The sequence below is a fragment of the Myotis davidii genome, unplaced genomic scaffold (genome assembly GCF_000327345.1).
Source record: "Myotis davidii unplaced genomic scaffold, ASM32734v1 scaffold448, whole genome shotgun sequence".
In the NCBI taxonomy this organism is placed as follows: Eukaryota; Metazoa; Chordata; class Mammalia; order Chiroptera; family Vespertilionidae; genus Myotis; species Myotis davidii.
The window spans coordinates 3120172-3131957 of NW_006383009.1; the positions used below are offsets into that span (position 1 = coordinate 3120172).

Consider the following 11786-nt stretch of genomic DNA (forward strand, 5'->3'; position numbering starts at 1 on the left):
TGTATGGACCTGGAGAGCAGTATGCTAAGTGAAATAAGGCAATAATTGAAAGAAAAATACCACATGATCTCACTCATTTGTGGAATATAAAGAACATTATAAACTGATCAACAAGAATAGATACAGAGCCAAAGAAGCATTGAACAGACTGTCAAACTACAGCAGGAAGCCTGGGGAGAGTTGGGGAGGGGGAAGAGAACAACCAAAGGACTTGTATGCATGCATATAAGCATAACCAATGGACTCAAGACACTGGGGGATAGGGGAGGCCAGGGAATTGTCAAGGGCGGGGGACATAAGGGGCGACATATGTAATACCCTTTGTAATACTGTAAGCAATAAAAAAAAATAATCAAAATAAATAAATAAAATAAAAATAAAAAAACAGAATCCACCAAACACATACTGCATGACACCATTTGTAGGAAGTCTGAGAAGAGGAGAGGTTATGTCTAGCATAGGAGAGTGCACCCAGTCAGGGAGGCCAGGAAATGCATGGAGGGCTTGAGGGAATTTCATAGGGTGAGGCCAAGGTTCTATACTCTGCTAAGGCTTTGGACTACATAGGTAGATGCATGTATGCAAACGGTACCATGCATTGAGTCATCTTAGGTGATATAAACCTTTTCCTTCAGACCCCATTTCTACACAGAACAGAACAGGCTATCACACACACTCACATTACAGACAAATGGCTGCACTACCGTGTTACTTTCAGATTCATTTTTGCGTTGGAAGAAGACCTGGGTGTTAACGTGTGCGTGGATGATGTGCCTGCCGACACACCACCACTGTGGGCCATCAAGCCCTGTCTTAATTACAAATGACCAGCCAATGAGATTCCTGGGCACAAAAGAGGTGACTGGTCTCTACACAGATGTGTCACCCCCCACTACTCCCTTGGTAAATGCCAAAGTCTCAAAAGAAAGATGAGACAGTGATTCTGTTATCAAGGATATCAGCTTCAACAAAAGTGCCCTGCTTTGCAGACCCAGAAAACAGACAGTACTTTTGTACATGCTACAGTCTGTTATAACTTTTAAATGCCTGACCAGGGAGGTAGAAAGCCAGAAAAACTAAAAGGCAATAACATCTCTAAGGACTCTGGATGCTACTGCCAGCTCAGTAGGCTCTCGGTGGGTACAGTAGCCCCTCCTACCACATAAGGGGCAAGCCCTTGGTCCAAGTGAAGTCCCATCCCTGGGCTAAAGAGATGCATGACTCAATGGGGGAAGGGGAGAGAAGAGGGAGATACAAGGCTGCCTCAAGGCCACACCCCCCAACAGAAGCCAGTATAGGCAGTCACCAAGACACCTGTGACACATCCAAGGTCCACATAGCAGGCTATTGAGAAGAAGAAACGGGGCTCTTGGTCTGCCCCTGCCCTGTCTCTGTTTTCTTCCAGGTAAAATGAGAGAAGTAGAGATGATCTGCTTAGGTACCCAATGACTTCGACCCCCCTCCCCCATGAGCCATACCCTCAAATAGTCCCTAAGGCCTCTGCATGTTTTTTCATAATATGGTACCCCAGAAAGTAGCATGATAAGTTCACTTCTGTCCCCAGGACAAGGCTATCACAGAGATGGTGCCTCAGAAAAAGGCACACAAGCCCTGGCTGGTTTGGCTCAGTGGACAGAGCGTCTGCCTGTGGACTGAAGGGTCCCGGGTTCGATCCCCAGTAGGGGGCATGTAGGAGGCAGCTGATCAATGATTCTCTCTCATCACTGATATTTCTCTCTCTCTCTCTCTCTCTCTCTCCCCCTTCCTTTCTGAATCAATAAAATATACATACATATAAAGAAAAGAAAAAGGCACACACAAAAATACATTTTCAGTGAAACATGGAGGTGATTATTCATGGAACCCCCACCCCACATAGGCTCAGGGTGACAAGGGACGTAGTCCTTACGTTTCAGGTGCAGAACATCTAAAGAAGTAGTTCATGTTTTTTGTTCTTGTAGTTATTGTTGTTTTTAATACATTTTTTATTGATTTCAGAGAGGAAGGGAGAGGGAGAGATAGAAACTGATGTTTCTATAATGAGAGAGAATCATCAACTGGCTGCCTCCTACACCCCCTGTCCCCTCCTTGGGGATCAAGCCCGCAAGTCAGGCATATGCCCTGACTGAATCGAACTGCAAGTGTGGATGCTCAACCACTGAGCCACGCCAGCCAGGCGAGGTTCATGTTTTACTGAGTTTGAATGCTCCTTGACCCAAGGGAAAGGGGAGGGGGGGGGGTGACAGGGAGTTGTTCTCACTTGTGTGTGTCCCAGATTATTTCTGAAGATCAACAATTTGTGACAGAAAGACTCTCCTCTAGAAGGAATAGATTCTACTTATCACAAAAACAAAACAAAGAACCCAATGCTATCCCAGCTTCAGCCTTATCTAATAGTCCTGACTTGAGGTGGGGGGAGGGTAGCCTATGCCCAACCTTTGGGTTGGTCTCGCAAGACCAACAGGCTCACGACTTCCACCTCTGTGATTTTTGTTTTTCTGAGAGCACACTTGTGGATGCCAGAACAAAAACCAAACTATTTTTAACCCTCACTTGTATTTTTTAAAAACGTTCATATTAAGGTATAATTTATATACCACAAAAGTCATCTATTGTTAAGAGTACAATATAATGATTTTTAATAAATTTAGAGTTGTGCAACCATCACCACAATCCAATTTTAGAATACTTCCATCACCCCGAAAAGTACCCTTGTGACCATGAGCTGTTAATCATTGCTACCACCCACCCCTGCCATACCCCATGGAGCCACTAATTTCTCTCCTCTCTACACTGTTTGCTTTTTTTTGACACTCCCCGTAGATTCAATTCTACAATATGTAGAGTCTGGGTTGGGAGTCTCTCCCTTGGCATGACAATCCTGACATTCATCCATGTTGTAGCATGTATTGATAATTTGTGCTGTTCGTTTCTGATTTGCAAATTTAGCATATCTTGTTCACCCAAGCATATGTGGACTGTTTCCATGTTTTCGCTATTACAAATAATGCTGCTTTGGACATCCAAGTACCTGCCTTTGTGTAGACATATGTTTTCATTTCTCCTGGGTACATTCCTTGGACAGATTGCTGAATCATGTGGTAAGTTCATGTCTAACTTTGTAAGAAATTATCAAACTATTTGTCATTTTACATTCCCACCATGTATCAGGGTTCCTTACTCTACATCCTCACCAACATTTGCTATTATCTATCATTTTTTGGGGGGCAGGGGTGGGGGGAGAGAAGATATCAATCTGTAGCCTCCCATATGTGCCCCAACGGGAATAGAACCTGCAACCTAGATATGTGTCCTGACTAGGAATCGAACCCACAACTTTTTGGTGTATGGGACAATGCTCCAACCAAATGAGCCACCCAGCCAGGGCTTATCTTTTTTTTTATTACAGCCATCCTTGAGACTTATTTTATGGCCTAGCACATGGTCTACCCTGAGAATGTTCCATGTGCTTGTGAGAAGAGGTATTCTGCAGTCACTAAGTGGAGTGTTCTATAGATGCCCTCTATAGATGCCCTTTAGCCAAACGGGCCGACAGTGCTCAAGTCTTTTAGAGCCATGCTGATTTTGTTTAGTTATACTACCAATTATTGAGAGTGGAGTATTGAAATCTTTATAACTGATGAACTGTCTATTTCTACTAACAATACTATCAGCTTATGCCTCAGGTATTTTGGGGTTCTATTGTTATGTGCATATACATTTATGACTATTATTGTATCTTCCTGATATATTGCTATAAAATGCCCCTCTTGTCTTAAAGTCTATTTTATCTAATAAAACCTGGTCACTCTAGCTTTCTTATGTTTACTTATGGTATATATTTCCCCATCTTTTACCTAAGGAGCTAAGTGTTTCTTGTAGACAACATATAATTAAGCTGGATTGCTTTTTGTTCTACTCTGACAATTTGTGCCTTTTGATTCAGGTGTTTAGACCATTCCCACTTAATGCAATTATTGATTGGATTTACATTTGTTAGTTTGCACTTCCTTGGATTCTGGATCCTAGAACCAATCCCCCCTGGATACCAAGGGACAACTAAGTTTTTGAGGGAGTCAAAAGTTATACACAAGTTTTTGACTGCACAAGGGATTGATGCCCCTAGACACCCCTCCCCCCAACTGTTCAAAGGTCGTGTGTGTGTGTGTATGTGTGTGTGTGTTCCCGAGGGGATGTTCAAAGCCAGATGCCCTCAACGAGGATCCAAAGACTGCCTGCATCTAACACAAAAACTGGCCACTCACTCCAGAATGAATTACAGTTTTAGAATGGCTCTGGGCTGAACTTGATCTTATGATTCTGTCAAAAGCCCCAACTGTACTTCTCTAAGAATTAGATAAAACATTCTGTGTGGGAAGTCGGGGAAATACTGCTCCACATATGACATCTTGTTCTCAGCGAAGCTTAGGACTGAAGGACAGTTGTTGCCAACACTTTTTCCCTCACCACATGCCGTATACTAGGGCTGATTCTGGGTACTTATCTGTCACCCATCAACCTGCAAGGCACAGACCATTTTACAAATAAAAAAGCACAGAAGATCACCTGCTCAAGGTCAGTCAGGGAGTGTGATCTGACCCCCACTCTTCTTGCTGGCCTCCAAAGCCGGGCTCTTTCCACACTCACACAGGTTCACAATGCCCTGGGGTGTCTCTCGTCCTGAAGGAGGACCCTGCCCTGTGTGCCTGGGTTAATCTTTGTCCCCTGCTCCTTTGCATCCGCTATGTGTTATAAAGATACTACAGTCATCAACTTCAGAAAACGTCATCTCATCTAAGTACCCTTCGGATGGAAGCCAATGGATAGTGGGGAAAATCTGGGACCAAGAGGCCCAGAGACCAACTGCAGCCCAGGCTTTGGAACAGAAAGACCTGAGTTTGAGATCCAGCTCATTCCAACTTAACCTCTCCCTCACAATTGACTGGCCTGCCCTGCAGGGGAACATAGTGATTACAGGAAAAAAATGTACACCAGGAGCTCAGGAATGCAAGGGACCCAACAGATCTCCACAAACAAGCTCCTCCTTCTCCTCACAATCTGAGACACTGCTGAGAACCAAGTCAGAGACAGGGAAAGGAGTAACAATTTTATTTCTGAAACTTTAAGAGAGGCCTCCGCTTTAGAACAGGACCTGCAGAAAGCAGAACCAGACAGAAAAGGCCTTTCTGGGTAGCAGAAACACAAAGCACACACTATCCCTCCAGCCTATGATGCTTTCCCAATAAGAGGAGACTGGATTTTCCCACTTATCTATCTCAAGGAGATAAGAATTTTCAATGAGAAGTGCCAGGCCAGACAATCTCCTTAGGATGCCAACAGTCTGGATTCCAAAATGGATTTAACACAAAGACCACAGGCTGAGGCCCCTCTGGAGTATAAGTTGACGCTCACTAGAAGGCAAAGAGCCCCAAGCTTCCCCAGCTCTCTACCTCCCTACCCTCCACCGCTACTTGAGCAAAGAGATGTGAAGGGGAGTTTTCAAGGGTAGCAGCGAGGGAGACAAAGGATAGATCACAGAGGGACTGCAGAGCTGGCTGGGACGCCATGGCCACACCCACATGTCCAAGGTGAAACATCATGAGACACATGGGTGTGAACATTCTGGAGAGAACACTCTCACCAGAGCTCTCTGGAGAGGGGGTGACAGCGGGAGCAGAGCTAGGCCTAAATTTCTCTTTACAGGGAGAAAAGGTTTCTGAGGCAACATAGAGTGGTACACTGAGTCGTATTTCTTCAAAGCTTTTTCCTTAAGAGCCTTACAAAAGTGGAGGATCAGGAAAGTTACTCTTGAAGTAATCAGTATCGACTAAGGAGAAACTAACAGATCACACCACAGACCACCTCTCCTCAGTGTGTTCCCTCCTCCAAGAGGAGCAATGAGAGGTACCCTGGGCTGGGCTCCTGACTCTGCCAGCAGCCAAATGATCCAGGCAGAGCATAGCATCCCTGGCTTCCTAAGCCTCAGATCTGAAAAGCAAGAAGGCATGACCAAATGAAAAACTCAAGTTTTCCTACAAACCAAAAGTACCAAGTTGAACAAATAGCAGGGGAACAGACAGGGGATACTGCTACCCCTCCTGAGACCCATACCCCATGCTACTGATGTCCAGGTCTCTCCGCCAGGATGGCACAACGATGCCAGGGCTGGGTCCCACAGCCATCTACATGATAACCCACCAAAACCTGCTTTCTGCAGGCTGAGGAACTGCTAGAGCCTTGAGCCCACATCCTCACATCTGGGCCTGATCTGATTCCCGTCCCCTTTCCTCCTACTCACCTGTGTGAGGTGCGCATGTCCACAGGCCCATCACCTGCCTGCTCTTCGCCTCTGCCCATGGCCATCGCCTCAGCCCCACTCAGCAATCCTGGGGCTGGGCCTCCTGGCTCAGGTGTCACCCTCATGTCTCCATCAGTGTTTAAATCTGAAGCCAACAATCCTCTCTCCATTTTTATTTTCTTGTTCTCCACATCCTCCTCCGCTGGATCCTGTTCAAGCGCTCGTTTCTGACTCCGTGTCCGGCATGCTTCTTCGGTCATTCTGAACTTTGGGTAAGGAGAAAATAAGACATTTAAACTTGGCACAATGGAGTTGCTACCTTCTTAGTAACTTTTCAGTGTCAGCCTGGAGTGTTTTTCTGGCCATGTGACAGTGACAGAAGTAGGTACACAAACGCAGGACCCACAAAGTGGTCCCGGGACATTTCTTCACTGCCCTGGGGAAGGCTGGGGCAGGGGTGGTGGGGCATCTGGGGAGCTGAGACCTCAGGGACCTGGACAGAAATAATGGAAGGAGGCTGTTTATCAGAAAGAAGGAGAATTCTTGGTGCTTCAGACTCAAAGCAAATAGAAAAAAACTGAACTCCCTAGAGGTGTCTGGAATCCAGGAAAGGGACCATGCTGTGCCAAGAGCAAGGTACTACCCAGGTCTAGGCCTGCCTGCAAAAAATTGGGCTGACTCTTGACCCTTCTCCCCTTCAGTGAGGGTGGCCCTCACCTCAGGGGGATAAAGAATGGGGGTAACTTTTAATCCTACGACTGCTGGTGAGGTAAACTTTAGAGTGAATTCTGGCCTATCACATGCCAGCGCCTGTACCTGAAACACACATATCTTGATATAAAGAAAGAGAAGAAGAATAAAACAGCTGAGTCAGTTTCTGATCCCATGACATCACTGGGCTCCACATGACCCTTCCCAGGATTCAGTCTGAGAGACAAAGCACTTTCTAGAAAACTAGTCTGAACCGGTTCCAGACAAGAAGCTGAAGTGCTGTTAACCCTCACACAGACAGGAGGGAGGACAGGCAGTGATGTCTGCAGGGAGGCTGCAGGCATTCCATAGCTAAGTCTGGGACACGGGCACCCGCTCTTACAGGGGCCACTCTGAGCCCAGCCTCAATGTTCCAAACAGGGCAGGGCACCAGAAACAAGACTGTGAGAGTTCACCAGGGGTCAGAAAGGAATTTAGCTGCTAGGCTAAAGCAGAATTCCCCAAGTGCCTGTTCTCCTCAGGACAGTAAGAAGCCATGTCCACCAATACCTGGCCAGAGGGAGGAGTACACCTGTGAACCCCTCAGAGCCCCAATTCACACCTGTGGTATGCCTACATGCAAGGCCTCCCAGCGCCTCAGTTTCCTCACCAGTGAACACCCTGGGAGGCCTGTTCTGGACAGGGCTGGGTAGGCCCAGTCCTGAAGCCCATCTTCTGGGAGGCTGGGGACAGCACAAAGCAACAAAGGGGCCAAATCATCAGATATGGGACACGTTCCAGAGCTGACTCAGTTACAACATCCTTAAAGGAGGCCCGACCCCAACAGGTTCTACTGTGGACTTAAAGTGGAAGGAAGGAAAGGACAGCTGCTTCTTGCTCTTCCCAAAGGAGGCAGAGCAGCCCCTCAGCACATGTATTAGACCACCATGGCACTGACATCTGCTTTTACAGTCATTCCAAAGGGTTGAACAGAGCACGTCTCCCCATCGCCATGTCACCCCCAGGGTGCTCCCCACTCCATCTAGATGGAGGGCAGAGCTACTAGTTACAGCTCAGCATCCATCTGCCCCCAACCCCCCCTTGTCATCCCAGCCTGCTCCTGTAGCAACTGCTCAGCTTCAGCCGTCCCTATACAACCCCCAACCCTCTGCTTTTGCCCAGTTCTCCCCATTCCCTCATTCACCTCCCTGTAATCTCTTCACTGTCCCACAGGGAAGTGAGGAATGTTCCCATTTGTCTCTTAGTCCAAAGTGCTAGGTTTCTTTTTCCAACATGCCTTGACCCCAAACCCCATCAGCCTGTTCACAGAGTCTGTCCATCCTGTCTCTCTACAAGTCACTGTCCTGAGTATCTGTCATTGTGGGAAGGGTGAATCATTTTTTCCTTTGGGCACAGCCTGAAACAGAAGTTCCTCAAACATCTGAAAATTGGGACAAGAGGAGCAATTCTGAGGTCACCTTGGCTGGCAGGTATGTGTGCCCCCAGGACTAGGGGAAGCCTATCTGGATAGAAGATGAGGGGATACCAGGATCTCAGGCAAGGAGGGACCTCAATGGAGTCTGAGGAAATTCTGCCCGAGGAAGAAGTTCCCATTCTGGCCTGGTGCCCAACTGGGGATGAGGGGTATCCCAGGTAGACAAGGAGAACATATTCCTACTGCATATCACTGTGTCTCCTAATCCTGCTCTCAGAGCACCCATGCTTCCCCATTCTACCTCTGCTCCAGCCCAGAGGGGCTCCCCATAGCATAAGTCCCGAGATCTTATCTATGAAGCTCATATAAACCCCAGAACCTGTGTGAAATCGTTCCTCCGATCTGCCCACAGATAAGGGGGGAGGCAATAACAAGATCGCTGTGTGCCAGGTGACCAGACTGGTGTGGTGGTGCCAAGTAGCCTCACTTCATCATCACTGGTGTAAAACAAACAGATCATGAGGTGCCAGAGCAGAGCCTCACACCCACAGGGCCACGCCCGCCAGCCCCAGTAGGGCCCAGGAACCCATCAGCTTATGCTGTGTCAGGGCAACTCATTCTGCAGCCCAGGGGCTGAAATGCTGCCAACACAGGCCAAGAACTAAGGGCCTGGCCTGTGCCTCTGGCAGGCCACTCTGGAGGGACATGCTGAAACCCTCCCCCACCACAGGAAGGACAACCACAGCTGGAGGGAGCAGAGCCTGCAGTGGGGGATGATGCCTCCTACACAGCCAGGAAGTTGCCGTAGGGCCCGATGGGGTTTGCTATGGCCAATCCCTGGCCCCTGGCCTGACTCCTGGGCAGGGCAGGGCAGGTGCTGGTAAGTAGCTGCTGCTCCTCTCAAGGGGAAAGGACAGTGCCCCAGCACGTCAGGGCTGGCGGCCATAGCCCTGCAGGCGCAGACCCAGGGATGGTGACAAAGTTTCAGGAAGAAACCCTCCTTGTGGAATGAAGTGTGACTGCAGATTTCTGCAAAAAGCAGTGAGGAGGTACATTAGAATACTTTCTAAAAAGGTGAAGAGGCTGTATTGCCCAGCTGGCAAATTCTAATCAGCTTCAGAATTCCTGGTGAGGAAAGGAAAATAAAGGGGCAGCAAGGACCACAGAAGTTTCACCACAGGCCCATTCATTCAGGAAATGCGGGGCCCACAAAGAACACCCGCCTTGGTGGGATTCTGTGCTGGCTGCTGCCAGAAGGGCAGATCCAGACAGCACAGATGAGGCCGCCAGGGCTAAAGGCTGCCTGAGGCATAGACTGCTTGCTACATGGGGAATGGCTGGAAACTAGGTGGCCTCAACTCCTCCTCCTCACACTCCAGACACAACCCTACTCTGGTAAGTCCTGTCCTGGGCCAGTGGGAGGTGGCAGGACACAGCCCAGGTCTACTGGGCAGGTTTCAGCCACACTAGAGGCTACAAAGGCATAGCACAAACTGAACCCAGGATGATGGGGCGACTAAGTAAGGGGCAGAATGCTGACATAGGGATTTGGGTCAAATGCAAATTTCAACTGCCTCTACCAAAAGCTGCTTTATTTTAGTAAAATCCCACCATCCAACTGGTCTGAGAACCTCAGGAGGAAAACCTGTTTTAAAACAACTCCAAAGGGTGGCAGAAACCAGTATTTTTAAACAGGACGTGGGAGACCAACAGAAAATAAATGGCATAGGTCGGGCACACAGGCCAGTAAAAAAAAAAGTAAATAGACATAAGCCATAGAGCTGTAACTCTGAAACATTATCATTAATACTATCTGGACTATTTATACTACTGTTACTAACATACCAGCAAGATTACTAGAGTCATACTCTTGTTTCACACACCAGGAAAGCAAGGCTTAGTAATATGTGCTTGGGAGAAGTGCCAGAGCTAATGAGCTATAAAGTGGACTTGGGGTGATTTTTCCAGAGCCCAGAGAAGGGAGTTTGCATAAGGAGCTGGGGGAAAGAGGGTGCTGAGTGTGGACTGATCTCAGGGGGAGCACAGGGAGATAGAATTTGTTCTAAAGGATCATCTGGCTGATTTGGGGACAGACTGGGGGCTTCTGTATCTTGTGGCCCAGGACAGGACGAGGGCGGAGTGGTAGGGAGATGACCAAATGCTGGACTGTACTTTAGAGCAGAGGTTGCCAACGGGTGGTCCGCGAGGTCCGAAAAGTTGGCAACTGCTGCTTTAGAGGATAAGAACATCACAACATGCCAACAGCTGCACATGAGGCAAGAGAGGGTTGCTCTGTTTTGTTGGGTTTTGCCTGAGAAACTGAAAAGAAGAAATTGGTTTTCTGAAATAGGGAAGAAGCAGTTCTGGGAAAAGAAGTTAGGAGTGGCCGAAGCCGGTTTGGCTCAATGGATAGAGTGTCGGCCTGCGAACTGAGAGGTCCTGGGTTCGATTCCGGTCAAGGGCATGTACCTGGGTTGCGGGCACATCCCCAGTGGGGGATGTGCGGGAGGCAGCTGATCAATGTTTCTCTCTCATCGATGTTTCTGGCTTTCTGTCTCTCTCCCTTCCTCTCTGTAAGAGATCAATAAAAATATATATATAAAATAAAAAATAAAAAGAAGTTAGGAGTGGAGGTACTTTGGACATGCTGAGCATGAGCTGTCTACCAGACCCACACAAGCTGAGGGGCATCTGCTGACAGGTGAAGGCCTGCACATGGGGCAATTACTGTCCTCAGGGTAGTGTAGGGCACCCTTCCTGTCAGGAAGGGCCTGTGAAGCAATGGACACTAGGTTTGGATGATGGGATCCAGACGCTAACTTTACCAGCCACTGGCCAAGCTCTACAGTCTCGACACACAGCACAGGTGGGTTTCTGCACCCTAGCGGTCTTGGGATTGGGGCCACCTCTCTCTGCATGTCCTCCCTCGTCTCCTGCTTAGACCCAGGACCCCACTCACCCCCCCAAGTCAGCCTGAGGAAGCTTCCAAAGCTGAGTCTTGGTCTGCACACCCTCCACAGCTCCCCAAGTTCCTGAGAGTCGAACACAGGCACTGGGGAGGGGTCAGGGGAAAATAGCTAAACTGCACTTTGGTCTTCCCTTCCAGAACAGGCCCTACTCTGCTCCAGGTCTGAACCACTTCCTGACACACCTATCTCTGAGTGACATAGCAGAGATGCAGTGGTTGTGTTCTGGAAGGAACACCAAAAAGTCAGCTCTCGAGTTTTAAACTATGTCAAGGCCTGATAAAGCTGAGTGCAGGAATGTAATTTAACTTGGAAATCACAAAGATATTGGCAGCTAGTCTGCTCCACTGGCTACAGCAGAGAAGAGGCAGAATCTCAGGGAGCAACTTGGGGGGGG

The 11786-nt window shown here is 48.2% G+C and overlaps 1 protein-coding gene across 8 annotated transcripts in view; it reads right to left on the minus strand.

The window, feature by feature from the left end:
- Window positions 1-11786, minus strand: part of GATAD2A (GATA zinc finger domain containing 2A) — a 109955-nt gene that overhangs the window by 30690 nt on the left and 67479 nt on the right. For 7 of the 8 annotated variants that reach the window (XM_015557738.1, XM_015557737.1, XM_006778318.2 and 4 more), the window contains one exon: window positions 6299-6564. In XM_015557738.1, the coding sequence (XP_015413224.1) occupies window positions 6299-6564 (266 nt within the window). The remainder of the gene's footprint in view (window positions 1-6298; window positions 6565-11786) is intronic. The other variant, XM_006778319.2, reaches the window with a different exon arrangement.